Here is a 15,422-nt window from a genome sequence, read left to right as displayed (position 1 = left end):
GACAATCAAATCAACCAAGCTTCCTCAAACCCAAAGAGATATTAAGGCTATTCATTTTCAACAATTAGCCACCTCTCTGCAACAATTACTCTCACCAATTTCTACTTTCACTTCCCCTGAGACTGCTGTTTCACACCTGAATCAGACCCTAGAAGTAGCCCATGTTGAAGTGGGTCCAGCTACCCATCACACTCTATGTAGACTTAGACCTAAAGCAGAACTTCAGTGGCTTAAATCTCATACTCCAAGTGACTTCCTCACATATAAGACTATCTACCACTCTTATCGTAATGCTCTGAACACTGCCAAACAAACATATTTCAATCTGTCATCTCTGCCCAAGCCTCTAACCCCAAGCAACTTTTAATACATTTAAATCACCTCTTACCCATCCCTCACTCAACCCAACTGCTACTATCAGTGCACAAGATCTTGCTTCCTATTTCAAGGACAAGATTGATAATATCCGAAATGAAATAGTGGGCTCTTCCCCAGCCAGTGACCTGCTCAATTCCCCACTGAACCTGCTGACACATTCTTTTCATTTGATCCCACAAATGAAGATGAAGTATCTACACTCCTCAACCTCCTACTCTGCTTCCTCTCCTCTGGATCCTGTACCCTCAGAAATCGGTATAGCTCTGTGTCCAGTGCTCATCCCACCCATAACTAAACAGACTGACATATATATATATATATTGTGATACGGACGGGATAGGGGTTCCTCTCCTGAGGTAGATGGACTCCCTCTTTCACACACACAGCAGCCGGAAAACAATACACCAGGCCGGGGTTCTCGTGCAAGTTGGTCGTAGCCAGTCTTTAATGTGCCAAATGAATAAAACATAAACATAAGCCCTAGCCCGTCTGGGCACTCACTACACAGTAGATTCCCTCTCTATTACACGAGCTGTTGACAAAGGTTCTCAGGTTCATACAGTGACTTGCCAAATGGCCCTATCACTAACAGATAACCTCTCTCTAGCCAACGGCCAGCTTGTACAGCATTGGTCACACAGATAAACGCCCCCAGACAGTATTTTAAACCTCCTCCCCTCCCAGATTGACAGGCAAACAACACTCCCACCTTGCCTTCTTAAGGGAGTGCTTCACAGCTACTCTGTTTGGATAATCACATGTTGTGAGCTGGGTCTCTCAAACAGGTGAGACACAATATCCCTGTTTTTCTGCAGCATTCTGCCCCCATTGCCACAAAATATATATATATATATATATATATATATATATATATAAGTCCCCTGAGTTCCTATGTCCATTCGGAGTCACTCATATAAACAATAAAATTTGACTACTAAGAGTGTACTTTTTTTTTTCTACTTCTAAGAATTAATTATGAGTTTTGAATTTCTTTGAAGGTGGGGATGATGCGTGTTTCCATGTCATGGATGCTTGCTACGTCTCCTATGTCACATAATGCACCCATGTTTCATTGCTTAACAATATGCTGCAGGAACTGCATTCCCTTCTCATGGTACCACGTCAACTGCATGAGAGACAATCCCATCCTATTGGTTTTTTGAACTTCTGTGAGTTGCTTCGCTACCCAGCATGAACACTTTTTCTGTATCCCACTTGCTCATGAACGATGTTGTGCATAGTACCCACTGAGATGTTCAGTTCATCAGCAACATCACTAACTTGAATCTGTCCTCCTGAATCAGACTTTCAATGCGGCACAAATTATCATCTGTGATGGACGTGCTTGGCCGACCGGATCGCTGCTCATCTTGAATGTCTTATGAAAGGCAGTGCATCAAACTCAAACCTGTTTCCGTGACATGACGTTATCACCGTACACCTCAACAAGTTGGCAATTAATTTCAGCTGCTGATGCTCCCTTTAGACGCAGAAATCTGATGACACTACGCACCTCAATTTTGACCATGTTTTCGCCAGCCCTGCCATCTTACAACTGATATGTCTGGACAGTATAACTGATATGAAGCGCAGTCTAATGGCCATGAGGAGAAGCAGTGGTCTACCTACTCTGGCCTGGTGGTAAATTAGAATGAAATAGAGAACATTACACACTTATTGAACTACCCTTGTACTTTTTTACATCCTTTGATTGGGTATGTTTAAAGTTGGCCATTCACAGGCTGATTCTGGTGCTCAATCTATACAACAGAATTGCTGTCCAGTTTGGCCACTAACATGGGCTGCCAAGATGAATGGGACTCAGAAAACATGTTGCTGATGTGCCTTTTATCACAAGGTTGGGAATCGCTGCATATAAAGGCACAGATATGATTTTATGTGGCGGTTGCTCCTGCACTTATATAGACTGTTTACTGTCTAATTACTGTGTTTAATTGCAACTTGAGTATGACATGTAGTGTATACAATAATTGTGAAAGGATAAGAAATCATTGTTTCTGAAGTATACATCATCTTCTGTCTACTACATTATTTTAGTATATATTGATGTGATTAGTTTTACATGAAGTAATTCCAGTATTATATATTGATTGTCAGTCTGTTTCCATTTTAGATAATGCAGAAACCACCAGCTACATATGAAGAATTTCTGGACTTCCAGCGCTTGGTAAGACATGTGAATAATTAAAGAGTGGATTTAGAGAAGCTTTTAGTCAGGCCACATCAAAAAGTCACATTTTAAACAATATATATTTGGAAACCTCTTACTGCAGGATGGATATAGGTCTTACACATGTGTAAAGTAATTGCACTTTCAAGATCCAGATAACATAAACTGTATGCTTTACATAGGTGCAACACCAGGATAAGTGTTTCTACTGCTTTCTGGTATGCTTTTATAATGCATACAACTTAAATGTGACCATTCATTTATCAAGTTGTGGATTTTTCTTTAATTACAAAAAATAATAGCGTATGCAACATTGAAAATGGGATTCAGTATTTTTACCACTGGCCGCATGGCCGGCGGTTCAAATCCCGACAGCGGCAGCCCGTCAAGGGTGAAAATCCAGATCGTCAAAAGGTAAGTATTCACTAACCTAATTCTACCCCCTAACCCTCCCTTAGGGGTGCCTAAACCCTTTCCCCCAGTGCCTAAACCTAACCCCCTCTTCCCCGCAGCCTAAACCTAAGTCCCCCGGGGGGATGCCTAACCCTATCCTCCCCCCGGGGGTGCCTAATCCTAATCCCCCCCTTCTCCTAGCCTAAACCTAACCTCCCGGGGGACGTGCCTAACCCTAAGTCCCCCCCAGGAGACCCTAACCTAACCCTCCGCCCCCTCCTGCGGCTTCGATCGGTAAACCGGGTGTCGGGCTCCCGGCGTAGGTCTAATGACAGGCGTTGGGATTTCGACGCCTGTCATTAGTGCCTTGCCGGTATTAGACAGTCGGGAAGCCGGCGGTCGGGATTACGTCCTTCGGCTTTTCGACTGCTGCCCTCAACTTGTATTGTGAAGGCATACAGTTTTTCTTGAGTGACATAGATGTTTCAGACCTACTCAGGAGCAACAGGAGAGGAGAGATGCCTAACGTGTATCTGTCACCTACATGTTAAACATATACCTGAACAAGAAGCATAGACATAAAAATGTTACCTTTTGTTATAACTTTATATTTTAGAGTCACCTGTTTTTACGCGAGAATTATATTCAGTGAAAGGATATATACCTAATGGGCAAGCCTAAATATTTTTAAGCATAAATAAGAATCCTGGTATCCCATCTGGCAGATACAGACTCATGGCATCCTATTTTTGACATCATCAGATCAGAAAGTACTACAGTAGGAAGCAGTTTACAAATCATGTTGCTATTGGCTAATGCTGGGTACACACTGACAGATATATTGGCCTATCAATTGATCGGCCAATATATCGGGTGCTCGTCGACTAGTGTGTACCAGCGATATGTCTGTAAATGATGTTGTTCACAGACATATCGCATCGGCTGTGCTGTACAGCCGATGGCAGATATATTTGTCCATCGGGCAGTGTGTACGGGCGGTCGGCAGACCACCCATACACTTGCAGCAGAAGCCGCGGGGAGGAGGGCAGGACATGCCCCCCAGCCAGAGGGACCCAGGCCAGAGAGACATGATGGTCGGTCAGTGTGTATGAATGACCATCATCCAGATCACTCGATCTGCAGATATGTCTGTTCAGTGTGTACCCAGCTTTAGAGTGACACATTGCACAAACTAGTGAGCAGATGCCACCAACACAAGAGGGACACACACACTTTTGCAGCTGTGTTTTTCTAGAATAATGTGTTCTTTCCTCACTATATGTTTCCCTTTGGTCTATATATAATTAGACAGACAGCATAAGCACTCCTGCTTTTCAGTAAGCCAATCTATGCGAGAAGATCTGAAGAATGTTTTTTATTGTATTAATATAAGTTAGGATTCAATTATAATACAATCTGAACTGATGCAATGCAAACATAAAACATAACATAACTGCATAATCTGTCAGAGGACCTTACCATTGATGCAGTGCTGAGTGGAAAAGTATAATGCACCTCTTTACTGAGACCAGGTGAGATGTAGATGGTGACCTCCTATCCTTTACCTAGGGTGCATTGGCAAGCTTACTGTGGGGAACCTGAAAGGTTCAGTTTCATCTGACACTAGGCTGGCCACTAGAAGGAGGTCTCACAAAACAAATGCATATGAAAAAGCAATGCTGAAGGCAGAACAGTATATGTGTTAAAAACAGGGCTGTCATTAAATATTGTGGGGCCCAGTACATATGAAGCATGCAGGGCCTACTAACCCACTTAACTTCTATTTCCACAAACTCTTCCAAACCACAAACAAACATTGGATGAAGACATACACACTGACAAGGACAGACACACATAGAAAGGAGACTGAGAACAGCCTCCACATCCAGTACTATATGGTTCAATCTGTAAAATATCTGTCCGCGGCATATAATAGATCTCCAGGCTTGTTCATTCTTGTTAGGGTTACTTGCAAAATAAAGGCTTCAGCACATCAGTGTGAATTGACTTCCACCTTAAGGTGTGTCTCTATTACTGACTGAGTTGTACAAGCAGGAGCCATTTTTATGGAGAACAAAAATGCACTGACACATTTGCAAATCACTGTGGCTTCAGGATTGGAGACAAACTGTTTGAGTGAAGGAGGAAACTCTCAGTAAAGTGTCAGACAAGATCATCAGCACAGGGTCACCATGACAGCCTTGAAGTATAGTTAACTGTACTCCCCTGTTGGCGGCCCTGGCTAAAAAATTTATTGAAATAGTATTTAATATTGATGTTAGGTTTTTAAAATCAGCATGACAGGCATACTTTAAAATGGAAGCCACCGATGAGCATCATTTAAGCATTGAAGCCAGGACTAAATACTCATGACTAATGCATCTAGGGGAAACCAGTTTGCATTAAAATGTAATGTAATACCCCTTTTACACTAGAGCAAAAACCTCGGTTATTGCTGGGTCTACCTGGGTCGCAGCTCAGTGTAAAAGGGTCCCTGAAAAATAACCCGGGTTAAGTGACCCAGCAATCCAACCCAGGTAACTACCAGGGATGGACCCAGGATAGACCTGGGTAATGGTGCAGTGTAAACGGCTCAACCTGGGTTATACGACCAGGGTCATGCCTGAAATGAGCTGATTGGTGGCTGTGGAGCAGTCACCTACCACTTTTTATGACCTCACAAGTTTAGCAGGGAAGACCCAGGTTCAGTGTGAACGGGGCTGACCTGAGAATAACCCAGATCGATGGTGTTGTGTAAACGGTGTCTGACCTGGGTTGGAACCACGTCTGAAAACCCAGGTCGGACCCAGGTTTTTGGTGGAAAAGAGGTATAAATGTATTATTATTATTACCAGTTATTTATATAGTGCACACATAGGGCCTGATTCAAAGATGCTCGTAAGCGGCTGCTCGTTCGTTCCGAGCGATGTTTGCCCAACTGCGCATGCGTACGGATCGTAATACGCATGGGCGAACCAGTCAGTGCGGCCGAAAATCGTTTGTTCTCTAAATAGCGAATGCCTGCTAATATGAGTGACAGGAGGAGGCGTATGTGGGTGGTAACAGGGGAAGGTGCTTGAAAACGGGGAGTGGAGATCAGAACGCAGGCGTGCTTAAAGGTCAAAACGGGCGTTTTATGGGTGTGCATGATTAATACAGCAGCGTCACTGACCACGTCACTTGGTTATTTTATAGTCAGAACTGCTCGCAAATTTGTGGTAGGAAAAACCAACCACAAGAATAGCGAGCAGTTCATACGTTGGTCGATGTACTCGATTAATCTAATAAATAGCGGACATGACGTATGATGCGAGCGGCCAGGTGGCGTTTTTATAAAAAAAACGTCCGCATGTTTTGTTCGCTCTTTCAGACATAGAGGCGGCAACAGACCGCAAAGAGCGAACGGTTCATTTGAATAGCCACCCCCTTTTTGTCAACGAGCGAGCGCTAATAGCGACTGGCTCTGAATCAGGGCCATATTCCGCAGCGCTTTACAGAGAATATTTGGCCATTCACATCAGTCCCTGCCCCAGTTGGTTTACAATCTATATTCCATATCACATGCTCACATGCTTCTTCTTTTGCTGAACAGACAGATTGGCCTGAATATCCTATTACAGAAGAAGTACTTCCTGAAGAGGCGATGCTAGTCACTAAATATTCACTGGGCATGATTAATGAAGAGCTTTCAAAAAATGCCCCCCTAGACATGAATGTTTTGGAAAATTTGGAAGAAACAATTGTTAAAAACACATTACTTGTGGATAAATATGCTTCCCAAATATTATGTTCACCTACGTCAGATGATGATCAGTATCCATTACCTCAAGGTAAGAAGATTCCATTTGTGTTATTTACTATAAACAAATTGTGTTATTTTCATCACCATCTGTCATTTGCAGAACTGGGTTTGGGAACTTTTGTCAAATGAGTCTCAAAGCAGCTCTTAACATATACACAAAACTGCACACAGAAAATGAATCAAATATAATTCACAATGTAGTGTGTGCACTCCCCACAAATATGGGTGGCTGCTAGTCCTCAAAGAATTTAAGAGAACAAAGTGTTGAAGACGGCACTCCTCAGGTGAAATAAGCCGTGAAGTGTGACGATATATTTCAAACTGGTGACCACAAGGTATCTGCAAAGTCAAAGAAATGCTCAGCCAAGTGCCCAATTAGTTGATACGTTTGAAATAAATAATTATATCTATATATTGTGTATATAACAGTGATGAAAGAGCATTCCTTGTGTTATATTCAGATGGCAGTCATCCCTAAAATGACTGTTAAAAACAAGTGGATTATGTGACTAAGGGGTCTATGGCCCTCATTCAGAGCCACTCGCTAGCGGCAGTACGCTCGTTCCGAGCAATGTTCGCACATCTGCGCATGCGTACGGTTTTTAGTACGCATGCGCGAACCAGTCAGTGCGGCCGAAAATCGTTTGTTCGCTAAATAGCGAGTGCCTGCTAATATGAGTGACAGGAGGAGGCGTATGTGGGTGGTAACAGGGGAAGGTGCTTGAAAACAGGGAGTGGAGATCAGAACGCAGGCGTGCTTAAAGGTCAAAACGGGCGTTTTATGGGTGTGCATAATTAATACAGCAGCGTCATTGACCACGTCACTTGGTTGTTTCATAGCCAGAACTGCTCGCAAAATAGTGGTAGGAAAAACCAACCACAAGAATAGCGAGCAGTTCATACGCTGTTCGATGTACTCGATTAATCTAATAAATAGCGGACATGACGTAGGATGCGAGCGGCCAGGGGGCGTTTTTAACAAAAAAATTAGCATATGTTTTGCTCGCTCGTTCAGACTTAGAGGTGTGAACAGACCGCAATGTGCGAACGGATCATTTGAATAGCCACCCCTTGTTTTTGAACAAACGACCGCAAATAGCGAACGGCTCTGAATGAGGGCCTATGTATCAAGCTTTTATTCCAAAAACAATGATGTAGAAGCTGCAGTTTCTGCATAATTTTATGAATTGTAATTATGTACTAAAAGCACAATCCAGGATATTTCACAAAAATCTCCGTCAGAGTGCTAATTAGCACTGCAGATCGCAGTCCCCATTATCAATGGGGAGTACGATCTCAGGCCTATGTACCAAACTCCATAAGACAGTAGTAAATATAAATAATTCAATTGAAACTGGCGCTCAGTAAAGTGCAGATGTGTTTGTACCAAATAGTTACTAATTCAAATGTATTTGTATTTAGTCAGCCATCAACATATCCTAGTACAACGTCTGTGAAGTCTCTTTCATTCCTTAAATTTCTCATATATAGGGAAACAAAAAACATAGGGCCTGATTCAGCACGGATAGCTATTCTGCTTATATGCACACAACGCAGTTGCTAATATCAGCGGTGATATGTAAATAATTGCATTTGCATTGCAATTGCAGCCTAACATAAGGACGCCCAACTTTCCCTTACATCCGTATACTTGGGCTACATAGCGAAATAATCGGTAACATCGGAACCATACGCACAGTTAAGGCAGGTCAGACCCTCAGGAATTGCTTACTTCAGCGCATGCCAAAATGAAGATGTTATGAAATTACTTTTTAGATCTTAAAGGTGATCTCAATAAATATAAACTTGAGTTACACTGTCCATAAGGGAGGCACACATTTCAGTGTTCACAGTAGCTGATATTTTTAGCCAATAAATTAGAGAAGAGAAATTGATGGATAATTATAGGGACTTCTGACATCTAGATAGAGCAGTCCTAAATATTAACCCTGGATGGAAAGTAAAAAAAAAAACACATGGATCTATATAAGTGGGATTTAAAATTTTGGGCAACACCAATCTGCCATCTAGAGTAAGGGTGGTAAATTGCAGTGTTATATACAATGACGTAAATGCAAATCATTGTTGGCAGACACCGCTGTAATAATGGTGGTAAATTGCAATGTTATGTGGAATAACAGCTGCAAGTCATTGATCTCATAAACTGTTTAGCAGAATTCTACAATGTTTAACCCTGTCTGCCTTTGCAGTATGAATAGGATGGTGTCAGCACTGGTCATACCTGGACCTTCCTTATTGCCCTTAGCATGGTATTAATATAAATCCTCGTGTGTAAGAACATGCAGAGATGCAGTACGGGAGCTGAACGTGCACTAGATGTTACCTTGCAGCCAGGCTGATAGTGCAGTCAATCGGAGTGAAGTGCCGGAGCTTGTTATGCTGCTGGGTATACACTTACAGCAGGGCAGAGTTCCATTGGTACAGCCAGACGGTTGCTTTTCAAAGATTGTAATTAAAAAATAAAAAGATTATAATTAAAAAATATATAGTTGTTCTATTTAACTAGAGTTAATTTGTTATTCTTTTACTGTTTTCAGCCTTCTTTACTGAAATTGATATTGCTGAACTCTCTCAGAAAGCGCAAGAAAAAATGAAGGTAAGAAATTGCTCACTTTTTAAATGTAATATCATTCTATAAAACAAATACAAAACAAACCACAGCAGTAGTAGCATTAACTTTACTATAACAATCATTCTTTATCATGGAAGTTAAAGAGTCAGTAAAGGTCATCTACAAACTGCAAAAGCCTGGCTTTTGAGAAAGCTGGGGTGGCCGTAGAGAAGGCAAATTATCTGTTTACTGTCCCGATGGATTACACACAGCGGTTTCCTCCCAGAAAAATTATTTTAATTGCTTGCCAACTCTTAAGTCCCAGAGTTGGATGCATTTTCATCCTCCAATTGCACTTCTGTATGAAAGATCATTTTAGGCAAACGTTAACTAATACACTAAAAGGCCTAAAATTTGCCAACATGACTGTCCCCTCTCAAAATTAATGTAATACATAAATGAGGCCAAACCGAGGAAGAAAACATTGAGGAAAAATGTAATTAATTATAGGGGTTGTTCGAAAGCAGTGGTCTCCAACCTGTAGCTCGCGAACTACCGGTAGCTTGCAGTCTTAATTTTGGTAGCTCACCTAGCTACAGTACTGCCGAGTCAACTAGGCGGAAGTGACCTCTGACGTGTGCTCCCCCGTGGCATCGACGCCATGGGTGGAGCCACAGGGAAGCACATCAGGTGATTGCCGCAGCCTCTACAGCAATCACCTAACTTGCTTCCCCGTGGTTCCTCCCTTGGCGTCTAAGCTACGGCAGAGCGAGTGACTCCCGCCTAGCCCTGCCAGAAAATCACACAGCATCCCTGCCTATATCTTTTGCTCCTCTACTGCACGTACCTCCTTGGAGCCGATAATTAACAATGACATGTGCCTGTGCTTACATTTTATTTGCAAACTACAACAATAACCCTGTAATAATTAAATGCATTTTTATTTTCTATGAAACATATACATATTTTTTCATTTGCATTAAATTACCTTCAATTATTCGGTTATTAGCCAAATGTTATTTTCTACATTTTTAGTAGCTCTTCAGGAGGTTTAATTTTTCTAAAGTAGCTCACACCTCAATTAACGTTGGAGACCACTGTTCTAAATTGATAGGTTGGACATTGATGTGACATTTAAATCATTCCAGCCTTCATGTTTTCCAGAGATTTTGGAAGCACCGAAATCTAGGTGCAGATCAGTGGCGGAACTCCCGGAGACAATGGAGTCATTTGCCGCCGGGCGCCAGCCCTGAAGGGGCACCCAGCTCCATTGTCACCCGGCCATTCCACCTGCTGCTGAGGAACAGAGGAGCCGCTGAGTGTTGATCAGCAGCGGCGCTCCTCCTCCATAACCTGCTGCTGCCGGAGTGCTCTATGGTCGCAGACGTCACATAGCATGTGACCGCCACGGCCCACCTGAGCCCTTACGCGCACACAGGGGGGGTTTCTGAGTACCCAGATACCCCCCTGCCCGCTGATCAGTAAGTGTGTTTCGGACCGCAGTGAGTTTGGGCTGCACTACACAGTAACAAACACACCGGCGCCAGCAGCGGCGACAATGTGTTTGTTTTAGCAACCAATGAGAGTCAGATAGACTCATTAGCTGCTGCATCCACGGTGGAAGCGGGACTGGAGCTCACTATTGAGCTCCGCCTTCCAGCTCCTGCAGTGGTAATGGGAGAGACATCCTGACGTTTCTCCCATAGTGCCGAGCGGGAGGACAGAGAAGCGGGCGCAAGAATTCAGGTAAGTAATCTGTGTGTGTCTTGTGTTATATATGTAAGGGACAAAGCATAGGGGGACCACTACTGGGGACACTGCATAGGGGGGACCTACTACTGGGGGCACTACATAAGGGGGCACTGTATAAGGTGCAATACTGAGGGCACTGCATAGGGGGGCCACTACTGGGGGCACTACATAGGGGGGCATTATTGGGGGCACTGCATAGGGGGGTTATGTGACCAACGGCCGCAAGGCCGCTGGTCACAATCCCAACGACAGAATGCCAACTAGGGATTTATGACAGGAGTTGAGATACTGACACCTGTCATAATCGCGACGCCGGAATCCAGGATGACGCGGGCCCGAACGAAGTGAGTCCTGTTAGCCGCGGGAGGAGGGGGGTTAGGTTTAGGGCACCCGGGGGGGATTTAGGGTTAGGCACCCCCCGGAAGGGTTAGGATTAGGCTAGGAGAAGGGGGAAGGTTAGGGTTAGGCACCCCAGGGGGGAGGTTAGGGTTAGGCACCCCCCCGGGAGGGTTAGGGTTAGGGTGCAGTTAGCGGGGAATAGGCTTAGGCAGCCCTGAGGGGAGTTTAGGGTTAGACACTAGGGGGGGAGGTTAGGGTTAGGCACCCCTAAAGGAGGGCTAGAGTTAAGGGGGGGGGAGGGAAGGATTATGGTACTTACCTCACGCTGTCGGGATTTCCATCTGTCGGGCTCACAGTGTCGGGATTTGAACCGGCGCCATTACAATCCCATTCCCACTACTGGGGAGACTACATAGGGGGGCACTGTATATGGGGCACTACATAGGGGGGCACTATTGTGGGCACTGCAAAAGGGGCACTATATAAGAGGCACTACTGGGGTCACTGTATAAGGGGCACTACTGGGGGCACTGTAGAAGAGGAACTGCATAGGGGGACCATGTGGGCGAGCAGCCAGAGACAGCCCAGCATATAAGCAGTGTGGCAGTAAAAAAACATAGCAAGTACAAGCTAAGCCCTATGAGGATGGGGGTGGGGGTGGCTGGGGCTGGCATTGGTGCTGGGGGGGGTGGTAAATTAAATTTGAGGGGGGGGGGGGGGCTCCAACACTTATGAGCTGGGATGAAGTTACTCCACTGGTGCAGATGACTGTAAGGAGTGTTTCCACATGCACCTTGAAATGGGAAAATGTAATAAGATGTGGTGTGTACGTATGTGTGTATATATATATATATATATATATATATATATGCATGTATGTGTGTGTATGTATATATATATATATATATGTGTGTGAACATATGGACGGCACTCCGGGAAATCGACAGAATAAATTTAGCCATGTCGTTGACCTAAACTAGCTGTCTAAGCTACATTTATTCTGTCATTTCCCGGAGTGCTGTCCATATGTTCACTTATATTAACGATGTATTTCTTCTTATTTGAAATGCACAGTTCCTGTTCATTTAGACCGCAGATGACTGACTTTTTTTTTTTCAATATCAACAAACTTTATTGAACATAAAAATGCCTATTAGTAATGCAAAATCTGTTTATTTTAAGTTATTAGAACATAACAAGCAACATAATTAAAACGCCAAGCCTACAATCCCATTATACATAAACTTATTTTTTGATACTATTCAGAATGTAATTAATTTTCCCAATTACACATATTTACCTAATTACTCATGTATAATTCTAATTAACAGAAATATAAACCCATTTAATGTTGCTGGCTATTATTAATAAAATATAATAAGTGAATCTTTTTTTGGTATAAAATTCATTATAAATTAATCAGATAAGTAAACCGTTTCAAAGTGTTATGAACTAAATTTAAAATTTTATATTTATAAAAAACTTAGAACTATAAATGGTCACATAAATGATTTTTTTGGCTGTCGAGGAATGAACTCTGGATATAATATGTGTGTGTATGTATGTATGTATATATATATATATATATATATATATATATATATATATATATATATATTAATATATATATATATATATGTGTGTGTGTGTATGAGTATATATATGTTGTGATCAAATAAAAGAGTAAAAGGCAGGCCGCTATATACTATCTTGTAATTTGTCATGTTAACACTTAAACAGTCCTGACACTTCTACACAGATTAAAGTGTGATCAAGGCCATTGATACTTTAATGATATACCTGCACCATGCAGGGCTCCCCTGAGCATCACTTTGTCTATGCTGGCTGCCAGGTGGGATCTGGCATGTCTCCTCTACTGGTGGTTCCTTATGGGTAGACACTGACCTAGCTCAGAGATAGCCAGAATCACTTGCATTTGTCTGCGGCAGTGTGCACATCCAATTGCGGGTGGGCAGGACAAGTCAATGTATGGTTTATTTATCTTGTGTGGATATTCCACATTGCTCAGTCACATGCCAAAGTAAATTATATTTCATTTATTTCTGTACAATTACCCCAAGTTCTTGGATTTTGGAACATAACCATAAGAGGTTGTGAAGTTTACAAATTCTTTTGTTTTTTTATCTTGCCGATCTCTACTACATCCTCAAACTGGACACCTGACAATATTGTTGTTAGTTTAGTATTCTTCCTAAGGCAAAAGTACCCATTTGCTTATAGCTTGTGTTGCATTGGTTCCTACTATGTATAGCCTGTAAGCTTTATGCAGTGCAACAATGTACCTTCAGTGCAACAAAGCCCAGCGGAAGTAATGACGATGCCATGAGAAGAATCTGTGTTTCCTTGTATGGAAGGGAGAGAATCGGTTATTTTTTAACAAGTTCCTGGAGGTACATGTAATAAACATATATATAGGGAAACAGCTGTTTACATTTTTGCAGAACGGATTCCCATAGCTACATACTAAATACTAGCTGGGATACCCCGCGTTGCCCGGGTTGAAGACTGGACCCTGAAGTGCACTTGCATCCTTAGTTTTTTTTACATTGTCCTCGCCTATAACCTGGATAACTGTGCAAATTAGGAGCAAATGACAGTGCAGGCAGCGTATCCTCATACCGTTTGGAATGGGGTATATCAGGAGCAGACTGACTCAGAACAGAAATCAGTATAGCTTCCAAAATTACTTGAGTTTCAGAAATCACTGCAGAACAGAGGGGGTGATTAAGCTGCGGATGGATATGCTATCGCAGCTGCTAATATGTTAGCAGCTGCGATAGCTGTAATATGGTAATGAAGCAGGAGGCGTTACGCCTCCTGCATGTATTACTGATTAGAGCCGCATCCAAGAACGCAGCATCGGATCATCTGCGATCTCTCGTTCCGGCTGAGTGACCATGGGGTCACACAAGGCGGCTGCCGCAGATGAGTAATAGATGCCAGGAAATTTCCATCAGCCGATGGAGATTCTGGCCTCTACCTGCCCCCCCCAATGGTGGCGCGTTTTGAGTAACGGAGGTTGTCACTGCCCTTACCTGGCCAGAAATGGGAGCAGACTGACAATCACGGACATTGCAGACCTATACTGCACATGTACAGTAAGGGTCAGGTGCATGCATAGATTCCCAATAATCGGGAATCTGCATGATTCCTGTCACTGCGTCCACGGCTGACTCAACCCCTGAAATCACTCCGCAGACTAACATTGAAGACCATGTCGAGCAGGATTGACATCAGATTGGGAATGCTGGGACTGGATTCCCGTTCCCGGACAAAAGGGGACCCTATCTGCAGTGGCACTGTGTGACTGCGATCGATGTCCCCTGCTGTTTTTAATCTCAATATGCTAAGATTTGCCAGGATCAAAGATTGTGGATTGATTATGCTGTCTGCCACAGTCTGAATGTATTGAGTAGTGAGCTGCAATGTGTCTGCCTGAGTGTGACAGGGTGTGTATGAAGCTAGCCCCTCAGCCCCAGAAACTGTGTAATTTAAGAGTGTCTTGGTTCTATGACAGCGTGTGGCCCTGACGTAGTTTAAACCTAGGCAGAAACCTAATGCTGATCAAACTACACCACCATGCCAAATTTGGTGGAGCTAGGTAGAAAACTGTGGCTGTGCATAAAGGACAAACAGACACACACATTTTTTTGCTTATTATATAGATTTGCTTTGATTTCTTAACTTCACTGGAAAAAGAACAGTCAGAGTGGCTGCTATTGATTACAACACCTCTTTTTACACAATTACTTGTGTCCCAGTTTTCAGTAATGTCCCCTATTAGGCATGTTTGTGTTTTATAAGATTTGTAATCAAGTTTTCACATACAGTATTTGTTTACATTTTAGGCAGTGGCCAGAATCAGTCATAAGGAAAAGTATGTTGAGGTAAGCTGTTTCACTTCAATAAAATTTTAGTTAAAAAGTTAATTATATTATAGTGTTTGCTACAATAGCAAACACTATAATATAATA

General features: G+C 42.8%; 1 protein-coding gene across 1 annotated transcript in view; it reads left to right on the top strand.

Moving 5' to 3' along the window:
• Positions 1–15,422, top strand: part of FAM227B (family with sequence similarity 227 member B) — a 484,199-nt gene that overhangs the window by 22,538 nt on the left and 446,239 nt on the right. Inside the window, exons 2-5 of the mRNA XM_088472811.1 lie at positions 2,513–2,566; positions 6,555–6,792; positions 9,323–9,381; positions 15,297–15,335. Coding sequence (XP_088328937.1) covers positions 2,516–2,566; positions 6,555–6,792; positions 9,323–9,381; positions 15,297–15,335 — 387 coding nt within the window. The 5' untranslated portion in view covers positions 2,513–2,515. The remainder of the gene's footprint in view (positions 1–2,512; positions 2,567–6,554; positions 6,793–9,322; positions 9,382–15,296; positions 15,336–15,422) is intronic.

Source organism: Taudactylus pleione, unplaced genomic scaffold (genome assembly GCF_031769625.1).
Source record: "Taudactylus pleione unplaced genomic scaffold, aTauple2 ptg000129l, whole genome shotgun sequence".
Classification (NCBI taxonomy): Eukaryota; Metazoa; Chordata; class Amphibia; order Anura; family Myobatrachidae; genus Taudactylus; species Taudactylus pleione.
The sequence above is the reverse complement of the archived record's forward strand: the minus strand, read 5'-3'. Positions and strand labels throughout refer to the sequence as shown.